The 11,526-nt window shown below is 44.8% G+C and overlaps 1 protein-coding gene across 1 annotated transcript; it reads right to left on the bottom strand.

Moving 5' to 3' along the window:
- Window positions 1-8,970: 8,970 nt before the first annotated feature.
- MRPL17 (mitochondrial ribosomal protein L17) lies at window positions 8,971-10,488 on the bottom strand. The gene is made up of 3 exons (XM_041729773.1): window positions 10,259-10,488; window positions 9,874-9,942; window positions 8,971-9,532 (listed from the first exon to the last, which is right to left on the bottom strand). Exons 1-3 carry the CDS (start codon window positions 10,430-10,432, stop codon window positions 9,257-9,259), a joined length of 519 nt encoding a protein of 172 aa, XP_041585707.1. The 5' UTR covers window positions 10,433-10,488; the 3' UTR covers window positions 8,971-9,256.
- Between the last annotated feature and the right edge of the window lie 1,038 nt (window positions 10,489-11,526).

Genomic DNA, 11,526 nt, shown 5'->3' with positions numbered 1-11,526 from the left:
GGTGTCAAACTGCATGTGTGATAAATTTGAAAAATTTGATGAATTGACTTTTGGGCAGCTTGGTCATTGGATTGTCTTCAGTAGATTTTCAACTAATTGCCTAGTTCCTGGGTGCAGATAAGGGTCAGGAAGGTATGAAATTGAGAAGACCATGCCTGCAGCCTCCTTTTTTCTTTTCCAATAAGTGTGAAGTGAAGTTAAGTGCTGTTAGTGAGAGATGAAGGTTTTCAAAGTGTTTAAGAAAAGCAGAGAAAGTTTGCAGGAGTCAAAGACATGACAGGATTGAGCAATCCAGGCTTGTTGAGTTGTGTTTCGGGTCCACCTCTGTTGATTCCAGTTCCAAGAGCTGTATGGTATTTTTTTCTAAGAGCTCTCAGTGATGTGATTTCTCCTGAAGAGAAATCTGGATTAGTAGGTAGGTAAGAGAGAAAGACATGGGATTGTATAGGAACTGCCATGAGAACAGATGAAGTATTAGAGCATGATATCCAGGGTGGATTGAAAAGGAAAGTCTTGTTATACAAAGAGAGAGAGAGTGCTCAAAGGACTAGAGTTATAAGAAGTTGAAAGTTTGATATATGTACAAGGGGATGAGAGAGCCAGAGGCAAGAAGCAGATCTAGATTGTGAGCTTCTGGAGATATCAGAGGTAAAGTAGATTTGGTCATGAAAGGGTCAAAGGCCCGGAAGAATGTGTTTCAGGCAAGAACAATGAAGAACTGTGGGGTCAGTCTCAGATGGGGCATCCAATGGATAGAATGCTAGTAGGTCTTGGGATGGTGAGCAAGACTCTGAACCCAAGGCTTCACTAAATGTGTGAGTGATCAGAAGTTGTCTTCCCCCAATTCCACCCCGTCAGCCCAGCATGAATGATCCAGCCTGTCATAAAAAAAGGTTGGGGGAGCTGGTTCCCAGTGTCTGCAGAACTCCTCCAGAGATGCTTTTGACCTTCCTGTATTTGCCTCTGTCTTTGGTAGTATTTGCTTCAGTCATGTTTTGAATTTATGATACTCTTTCTGCTCTAACCCATCATGTTAGGTCTCTGAATGACTGAATTTATCAATTCATTTGTCCTAGCATATTTCCTCCTCAAAGGCCTACATGGCCAAACTGCAGGCTTGCCAACTGACTTCCTGTAGTTGTTGGGTCAGCAGGTGCTCTAGGCATGCCTTAGCAGCCAAGACCACCGGAAGACCATCAGAAAAGGTGGTACAACCAGTGCTTTGAGTCCAAAAAAGAAGGAGCTTTCAATAAAGGTAGAGGAGCCAAGGAAGCCACAATGGGGCATGAGAAAGCTCTCTCCCTCCCCCTTTGCCCTCAACCCAAGATTTTTTACTTTTCTCTCAATTAATACATATACCCTTAAGTGTCACCATACCTTAGACTTGGCAGAAGTGCTTATCATAAAATTGTCTTAGTCTGCTCAGGCTCCTATGATAAAATACACAGAGTAGGTAGTTTATAAATAACAAAAATTTATTTCTTACAGTTCTGGAGGCTGGGAAGTCCAAGATCAGGGTGCTAGTAGAGTCGAGTTCTGGTGAGGACCCTCTCTTCCTGGTTCATAGCTGGTGCCTTCTCGGTGTTTGTTTGTTTGTTTTTAAAGATTTTATTTATTTATTCATGAGGGACACACAGAAAGAGGCAGAGACACAGGGAGAGGGAGAAGCAGGCTCCCTGCAGGGAGCATGATGTGGGACTCAATCCCAGGACCCTGGGATCACAACCCAGGCCAAAGGCAGATGCTCAACCACTGAGCCACCCAGGCGTCCCTTCTCAGTATGTTCTCATATGGTAGAAGGGGCAAGGGATCTCTGTGAGGTCTTCTTTATAAGAACACTAATCTACTGAGAGAGATAAACACAAAGGGATATTTTTGACACACCAATGTTCTAGTTGTAGTCCTTCTTATCACCCTCCTCAGATGGTTTCTCTTTCTCTGTCAGGCCTTTGAATGTCAGCTTTCTTAGGCTTTCTTCTTTCTTTCTTCTTCCTTCCTTCCTTCCTTCCTTCCTTCCTTCCTTCCTTCCTTCCTTCCTTCCTTCCTTCTTTCTCTCTCTCACATTTATTTGTGTGTGTGTGTATGAGAGAGAGCAGGTGAAGGGGTAGAGGGAGAGGAAGAGGGAGAGAATCTCCAGCAGACTGCCCACTGAGTGTGGAGCCAGATGTGAGGCTCTACCTCATGACCTTAAGATCATGACCTGAGCTGAAGCCAAGAGTTGGATGCTTAACTGACTGAGCCATCCAGCCATCCCTCTTCTAGGCCTTCTTTTTCTCTTACTATGTATTTTTATGACTGAGAAATCTCATCTAGTATAATTGATTCAACTCCCATGTTTGTGAGTGACTCTCACATATGTATTGTTAGCTTACACATATCCTCTGATCTCCAGAATAACTGTTTACAACATAGCTCCTTAACACAAATATGTCTACAACAAAGTTCAGCACAGTGATCTCAAATCTGCTTTTCCTCTACTATCCTTGTTCTCTGTGAATGTAATTACTCTACCTAATTGCCCAGGTAGAAACCTGGTGTCATCCTGGACTCTTACCCTCTTCCTCTACCTCATGTAATCACACACAATGTCTAGTCTGTTCTGTCTCCTCTATAGCTGTCTGGTCTGTTAGCCTCTCTCCATCCCCCCTGCCTGTGGCCTCATCTAGTCTTCCATCAACTCCCTCTGGATTCCTTAACTAGCCTCCTATTTGTTTTCCTTGCTTCTAGTCTTGCCCCTCTAACCCATCTTCCACTCTGATGCACAAATGATCTTTCTGAAATGTAAATCTGATCCCTTTTCTCCCCATTTAAAAATCCTTCAGTGGCTTTCTCTGGTCTTCAGTATAAAAACTAAGCACTTTATCATGTCTTACAGGGCCCTTTGTAACCTGATCTTGCTTGGCCTTCCTGCTTCATTTCCTCCACTTCTTCCTCAAATACTAAATCCCAGCTGTACCAAATAACTTACTTGGAATTTCTCAAGCACTCCATGCCGTTTCATAATTCAGTGCATTTATACCTTCAGGTCTCTGCCTGTAATATCCTCCCAACTGACTTCTCTCCCTCATGTTTAATGAATACCTACCTATTCTTTCTTTAAGATTTAGCTCTTGCATTATTTCCTCTGAAAAGTTCCACTCACCTTCTTTCTTGGTATTATGCCTGTGTGCATCACTTTCATACTACCTATCTTACTATGTTATATTTATTTATGATCTTGTCCCTCTGATTGGCCTGTTAGGTCTCTTGTATTTTCTATATTCGATAGTGCTTTGAATGGAGAAAGATTATACTTGCTAAATTGATTTGATAATTATTTTTTGAGTGCCTCCTATGCACAAGGAAGATACTGTACTAGGGTACTGTGTTGAATTTTGCAGGTTTTCTTGCCTCTCTTAAAGGCAATTTTTCAGTCTTCTTCATAGCTTCTGTATCCTGTCTATCCCATAATGTCTGATCTCAGCCTCCTTTCCTTCTACGTATACACTCTGAGTCACCCCATCCATTTCCTTAGCTTTAATTGCCAACAACTCCCAAAATCTGTTCTCCCAGTGAAGAGCTATTGCCCAAGCTCCAGATGCTTTCAGGCATCTAACTCAGCACATACAAAAACTAAACTATTTTTCCTTCTGGGACAAAAGAAAAAGATAACTGTAAGAAAGATTCTGAGATCATATTAAGGAAAAGCAATTAGAAATTAAGTCAGAACAATGGCAGAAAGTTTACAGTGAGAGCTCTAGGTACGGCTTTTGTATTTTGTATTTCTCCTTGAAGTGAACAGCAGTAAAATTCTAATGCTATGCTTCTCATGCTGGGCTGCACACTAGTGTGTCAAGATATATGTGAAGCCACAGTGTAAACAGCCTTACCTTCCTAGAGCATTGATTGTGACAGAAAGCTTGTATGTTTGTAATTAACTTTTAAGAACATAAACCACTTTTTAAAAAAATATTAAACATATGATATTGTGGAAGAGTGTCAGAAAAGTTTAAACTTTTTCCCTTAAAATATGAGCACACAGACCATTTCTATTATTAGGGCATCTCAAATATAACTATCAAATTCATGTCCCAGAGTGAGAGGAGAGTTATAATATGCCCATGAATTTAAGGGCAAGGAGAGGAAAAGCCTAAGGGTACAGACATTACCCAGCAGTGAACAATGGACATTCAGCTTTGTAGGAAGTTCTTTTTCAGATGAAGTGAGAGGAAACTGGGGAAGGGAGGAATTACTGAGCCTAACCAAAATGCAGAGCTACGCTGACAAACTTAGTACCACACACTGATTCAGTCAATAGACATTTATAGATGCTCATTTTGTCCCATGTTCTCTATTGTGTGGCACCAGAGTAACTTAGATATGTCCTCTTACCCCTAAGGAGTTCACTGTCTTACTAATTGGTGCTGAACAATGTAATTGTGCCATTGCTACAATGAAGGGTGTACAGCGTGAAACTGGACCACTGGGAAACATGCCTAGCTTTGCTTGGGGGAATTCAGTGAATACTTCACAAAAGAGGCATCGTTTCGGCTTCTGGCTAAAACTTGGAAAATGTATAGGTAGGTAGGTTGTGCTGGTAGGTTGGTTAGAAATATTTCAGGAAGTTGGAATATGAAATGTGTGGGAAATGAATTAGACACACACATTCTTGACAGTCATTATGAGCATGTAAATCCCTGGAGAGGAAGGAACCCATTTTTTTTTTTTTTTTTTAATTTATGATAGTCACACACAGAGAGAGAGAAAGAGAGAGAGAGGCAGAGACACAGGCAGAGGGAGAAGCAGGCTCCATGCACTGGGAGCCCAACATGGGATTCGATTCCGGGTCTCCAGGATCACGCCCTGGGCCAAAGGCAGGCGCTAAACCGCTGTGCCACCCAGGGATCCCGGAACCCATTTTTTTAGTCTTGGTATACTCAGCAATGTAGCTTAGCACTATCCCTGCATAGTACCATAGTACTGTTAATTGATTTTGTAAAGCTCAGCTAGAAAGTTGAATATGTCATGGACAGCATGTGGCTTACTCCTCCTCACTTAATAAACATATATTGAGCACCTATTATGAATCAGGTCCTATGGGAGGAATAGAGTTATCCAGAAAATTGAGTCCTTTTGTTCCTGGCTTTGGGAGATGAGCTGGAGTCAATGAAGCAGTTAGGCCCTTATAGGACAATGTGATGAATGTTTTAATAGGCATATGCCTAGAGGACTGAAACTGCACATAGGGAGGGACCTGGCTCTGGAGGGTTGTGTGAAGTTTCAAGGTAGCCTCAAAAAAGTGACTTCTGAGGAAAGAATCAAATGATAAGAGGTAATGTGGCATAGGGCAACTATACAACAGGCAATCCATGCACAAAGGTCTGATATATTTACAGAGCAAGTATTTCCTAAAAAGGGTGACAGCCAATAATGGTAGAAGAGGCTGAGAGGTGGCCATAGAATGCCTTTGTGTCATGAGAAAAGTCTAGATTTTATCTAGCAAAGGCAGCAGTGAGTCACTAATAATGGTTCAGATCAGTATTTTTTCAAAGAGCAGGTTGTAATCCAGTAGTCAGTTGTAAGATTATTTATTGAATTGAGATCAGCATTTAAAAAAAAGTAACTAGAAAAAAACTGACAGCATTCATGTGCATATATTTGTTAAGGTAATGTTTTGTGATGCTTTTACTTCAATTATATGTCTGTGAATAGTGTTCTGATGTAAAACATTTTTGAGAAACACTAAAGGTTCAGTGGCACAAATTAACTGCTTTTAGTAGCAATTAACAGAAAACCCAGTGCAAGTAAGAATAATCACTAAAGATTACTATATAGTTTCTTCTAGTTGTTCTGACCTGACATTGTCATCTTCATACTAAAGCCAGTTCCCCATAGCACTCAGAATAACATGCTGCCTTTACACTTTTCCAGTAGAGACCAGATTCTCATTGCCTCAAATTAGTTTAGGCCGACCCATCCCTGAACCCGTTAATAGCAAGGGGATGGAAATACTAGAACCACCTTAAACTAATGAATGTTTGGGAACCAACTGCTGCAGCTGTAGGGAATTATAATGCAATGTGGCAAATTCAGTGTATTTTGGAGATACTGTAGCAGCACTCAGGTTTACAAAGTAATGAACTTAGGTGGGGATGGTCAGAGGAGCCGCTCAGATGCCTGTGTATGTGTACAAATCAGGTAGGTAAAAGGAGAGTTCTCTGGGTGGAAGATACTGCATGAACACAAGATGATAAGGGGAGCTGTGCATAAGAAAAGTCAAAATAAGGACTTCCAGCCTTCCTGGGCATAAAATTAGAGGCAAGGGGAGTAAATGGAGTAGTGAATGTTTGGTTACCAAGGGGATCAGGTAAGGAAACAGGACTCTTTCCCCATAGGAAAGGAGGCACTGGAGATCATCAGGGAATTAAGACATCAGGTGTTTTTTTTTTTACTTCATTTGCAGTGTGGAGGGAGGCTTTTGCAGTAATCTGGGATAGAGAGGTTTTGGATTTTAGCTAGGGAGAGGTGACTGCAGATTTGAGAAACCTGGAAATAAAACCAAGACTTGTTCAAATTTTAAATTGACGGTAGGATGTTTAAGCAGTGCCTGGCCATTTGTAGTTGTGTCTCCTTTGGATATTGGCTTATATTGTGTCACTGATTTGTTGAGGCTAGAGTTAAGTTTGTTATTTTTTGGAGGAAGTGCACATAGCTGTCAGACCTGCTGTAAAGAACTAGAGCCCAAGACAGAGAATCTCTGAAAGTAGGGAGGGAACTCCAATGTATCTGGGCCCGTCTTAGGGGTTTGGAGTTTATTAAAAAGGTGCTTAGAGGGCAGCCCCAGTGGCCCAGTGGTTTAGCACCGCCTTCAGCCCAGGGAGTGATCCTGAAGACCTGGGATTGAGTCCCACGTCGGGCTCCCTGCATGGAGCCTGCTTCTCCCTCTGCCTCTCTCTCTGTATCTCTCATGAATAAATAAAATCTTTTTAAAAAAAGAAGTGCTTAGATGGATGAGGGCATGGTCCACCCAGGTGAAAAGTTACCATTTATAGGTCAGATTAGAAAATGGACATTGTTATTTATTTCTCTTGTTATCCCTGAGCCTCTAGTAAGCATTCTAGACTCATGTATTTTTTTTTTTTTAAGGTTTTATTTATTTATTCATGAGACACAGAGAGGCAGAGACCTAGCTGGAGGGAGAAGCAGGTGGGGAGCCTGATGCGGGACTCGATCTCAAGACCCCAGGATCATGATCTGAGCCAAAGGCAGAGGCTCAACCACTGAGCCACCCAGGTGCCTGCATGTACTCTTTTATGGGCCAAAATATTAAAGATGTAGTGTCCCTTAAAGCCATCATGGCAGCAGACGTGATGCTTTAGGTTGTGAGCTCCTTGATGGCAAAGGTGGTTTCTTCTCATCTCTACATCCTTAGTATCTAGCCTAGGGCTTGACATACGGCAAACACTTGATAAAGACTATATCTCTAGTGACTAAAATGATGGAAAGTAGCACATGCTTATTAAGCACTTAAGGAATTGTTGAAAACCCCCAAGGGAGGTCTGTTTCTGGGGACTAAGAGAAAAAGCTGAGATTTGAATCATAACCCATCTTTGGTAATACTTAACAGATGTAGTTTTAATTTTTTTAAATGATTTATTTATTTATTCATTAGAGACACAGAGAGAGGCAGAGACATAAGCAGAGGGAGAAGCAGGCTCCCTGCAGGAAGCCTGATGTGGGACTTGATCCTGGAACTCTGGTATCACGCCCTGAGCTAAAGGCAGATGCTCAATCACTGAGCCGCCCAGGCATTCCGTAGTTTTAATTTTAAAGGAAGTACTTTCTCTAGGAGTCAGGGATGATGACTCCAAGATATCTAGTTGAGGTTCATGCCAAGGACAGAAAGGAGGTGAATTTTGGGGAAACATTCAGAATTGTAGGTTTATTGAATAAATGCTTTTGAGTGTCTACCATGTCACTCAAAATATGTCAGAAGGAGCTTTCTGGCAATACTGTGAAGGACAAATTAGAGGGAGATGAGAGAACCCTGTTGGGAACAGATGAATCTTAAGACTAGAGCAGCTGCAGTGAAATAGCACGGAATAGCTCTGTCCATGAAGCCAGTATCTTCTAGACCAGTGACCCCTTCCACCCTCACCCTGACTTGCTGATGATGGTTGGGTTTAGCAGGCCAAATACACTGTGAAGGTCCAGTCTAAGATAAAATATCTTCTTTTTCACTGTACTAGCGATATGAAAACTGTTAGGCCTTGCTGTCAAGTGTACAGGCAGGGATAATAGTTCCAAGTCTTCCCACGGCTACTATCCTAGTCAAACCTTTGAGCCTGAGGAATGGGCAGCCTGGCTAGGCTAAGTCTGGCTTCACAATAATTAGTGGGTATAAAGGAGCTTCCTACTTCTCATACGCCTTGGCCATTCTGAAGCCGGATTTCCCTTTTCTGAGTTCCCAGAGAAGCCCAAATTTGACAACAATAAAAACTTCCAGGAAATTCCCAGCACATTTAACTTCCTAACCCTCCTCCCACCTCAACCCTCTCTTTATTCCCCCACCTCCTACCCCGTCACTCCAAGAGGAAGGAGCTTATCCTTTACTGAGTGCTTCCACCCACTTGGCCAGAAAGGTGGTGCATCTGAGTTCTCAGGTCCTCTCCTCTAAGGCCTATTCAGGGCTGAGAGGAGCACATGAGGGTAATATGTGATCCTGCTTAGAAACAGAGGAATAGTTGTAGTGTTCAAGTTTCCTAAGGTACCAGATTATTATGGAAGATTCAATTCTACATGTTCACTCTCTTATCCTGTCAGGACTTAAGTTTTCTCTAAGAAATCCCAGGGGTTCAGTCTCTATGCTAGATGTCAAAATTCAATCACCTTTGGAGTCCAGTTTGGAATAAGATACAAGCCCCATAAAAACTGGCATTAAGAAAAACAAAACTGTGCTAACCAAACACAACTCAGATCAAGAGCCAGAAACATAAGCAATGAATTTACTAACCCATGGAGACTGAGCCTTTGATTAGTTCTCATTCTCCAAAAATCTCAAGAGGAGAAAAAAAAACCCCACCCTTATACATTCATATATTCATACAAGGAATTTTATCTACTCTGCAAAGAGATGATTATCTGGCTCCCCAGAAGCTTCTTGGCTCCATTACGACTGTCCATTAACAACTCTAGCTCCAGTTCTTCTTAGAGATTAAAAGAGCTCCAAGATGATCATAGGCATTGATGAGTATGCCACACACCCGTTTGGCCCCTGTTAAATCCCTGGTGTTTGAGCTGTGTGGGAGCCGTGGATGCTTGCTTTCTGGTCCTGCTGCAACCCCTGAAGCAGCTGGTTTAGAAGAGTAAGGTTGCTGTCTCTGCGAGGCAAGGGCAGGGGTGGGAGGCAGTTCCCTTTATACTCGATCACTGCCATCTTGGCCCGATCCTGCTTACTCCGATTTGGGATCTGCAGCATTCTCGTGTAGCCCCCATTCTGACCTTGGTAGCGAGGGGCCAGTACTTGAAACAGCTTTGGGATCAAGTCTTTCTCCTAGAGGGGGAGAGTTATCCAGGAGAGACAGAGTCAGGCACCACTGCTGAGACACATTTAACTTTTAGCACTTGGAAAAAGTAGGGTCCAAACACATTCACACCGAACTCTTCCACCTCCCAATGTGGTCGAGTCAGAGTGAACACTGAGGGGTCACAGGCAATTGTGCAGGTTGATTCACGTAACATTCAACTAGGTTAAGTCACACGTTTCTCATTTCGTTCACAGCATTTGTCCCTAAGTATCTTAGCTTAATTCCGTCCAGTTCCCCCTTCCTCTTACAGCCCCCTCCCACACAGGGAGCAAAGGCTGGGACGTGGGAGGCACACAGACGTACTCACCGTAAGCCAGAAGTCAGCCATGCGCATGGCCTGTTCGTTGGTGTCTCCCAGCTTCCCATAGTCGATGAGCTGAGAGGACATAACATTACTGATCCAACCCGAGCAAGAATGGAGGCGCCAATCAGCAGTAAGCTCTAATGCCCCATGGCAGCCCATTCGTTTGACCTCTAATTCGGGCCACCCCTAACTCCGCGGGCCTATGCAGTCGTCCATTTGAGGGGCTGGAGGAAGGAGGCTCAACTCGGGGTACAGGGGGCTCAGCCTTCGGGCAGCGACCGCCAGGGTACCCTCCTCCTCCCCCAGGGCAGCCACAGCTCCCGCCAGAAGCTCGCGGTGCAGAGAAGGGCCCGCCCCCTCCCCCGCCCGGCGCGGCCCCGCCCCGCACCTTCTCGGCGTAGCCTCTCATTTCGTCCACGCGCGCCCATGAGGCCTCTATGCGTTCGTGCCGCACGAGTCCTGTAAGCAAGTTCCGCAGCAGGTGGATACGGGACTCTGGACCAAGGCCCAGACGGCGAAATACACGACCGTGAGAGACGGCTGCTGCCACCGACAGCCGCATATTCCCCACCTTCTGTCCGCCCCTGCGAGGCCGGAACTGGAAATCCGGGGGGGGGCGGGGCGGAGATGCCTCGGGAACGGCCTTGAGAGCGCGCATGCGCCGTGCCTCCGTGCGTGGTGGACGTGTTTGCGCATGAGCATCAGAGCCTGCCTCGCTGGCAGCCTGGGGGAGGGCGGGGAGGAGGTGTTGGCTTCTTCCAGGGGAGGGCCGGGGAGGGGAGCGGGCCGGGCCGCGGGCGCTGCTGGTCGGGCCGGGGAGCCGCGCGCCCTCTAGCGTGGGACAAAGCGGCCGTCGAGTTTCTCGCGGGCTGCGTCAGTCTTGCGGCCTCCAGGGCGAGGGGAAGCTCCGCCGTGGAGCCTGCCGGGAAAGTGAGTATCCCCGCGCAAGCGCTCCCCGCCCCCCTCCCGGAGTCCGGGGCCGCGCCGGCCGCTGGCGGGCGGACCCGGGTCGAGCTCGGGCGTCGGACGCCCCGAGCGTGTCTTTGGGTCACAAAATTATTTTTCGTAATAACGGGGAAGCGAAACCAATAGCAGTGATGCTCAGAGAAGCGCAGATACTGAACATTTTCTTTTGTCGAAGTACAATGTAATAACCCAGTTAAAGTACAGCAAAGGCAAAAGTAATGGGTTAATACTTCTTAATTGCATCCAATGTGGGGTTTTGGTTTTTTTTTTTTTTTTTTTTGAAAAGGTGAGAAACATACCTGTGCATTGGTGTTAATGTTCAGTGACGTTCTAGTTTCTGTTTCTGAACAGTCCTAATGTCTGCAAATTCGCAATTATTTTGTCAAAATTATTCCTTGTTGTGGGTTGAATGGGGTCTCCCCCTCCCCCCCCAAGGAAGATCCTTAAGCCCCAACGCCTCCCAGCCTCCACCGCCCTCCCCGCAGAATAGGACCTTATTTGGAAATAGGGTTATTGGAGTTGCAATTAATTATTAAGATGAGGTCATACTGCAGTGGAGTGCGCATCTAATCCAAATGACTGGTGTCCTCAGGAAACAAAACAAGTGGAGAGACAGACATTTGGAGTGAAGACAGCCATGTGAAGACTGGAGACCCACGGGGAATGAGAATGCCACCTGACCAAGAAGTC

This window comes from Vulpes lagopus, chromosome 15 (genome assembly GCF_018345385.1).
Source record: "Vulpes lagopus strain Blue_001 chromosome 15, ASM1834538v1, whole genome shotgun sequence".
NCBI lineage: Eukaryota > Metazoa > Chordata > Mammalia > Carnivora > Canidae > Vulpes > Vulpes lagopus.
Note: the sequence above shows the minus strand (reverse complement) of the source record. Positions and strands in the feature narration are given on the sequence as shown.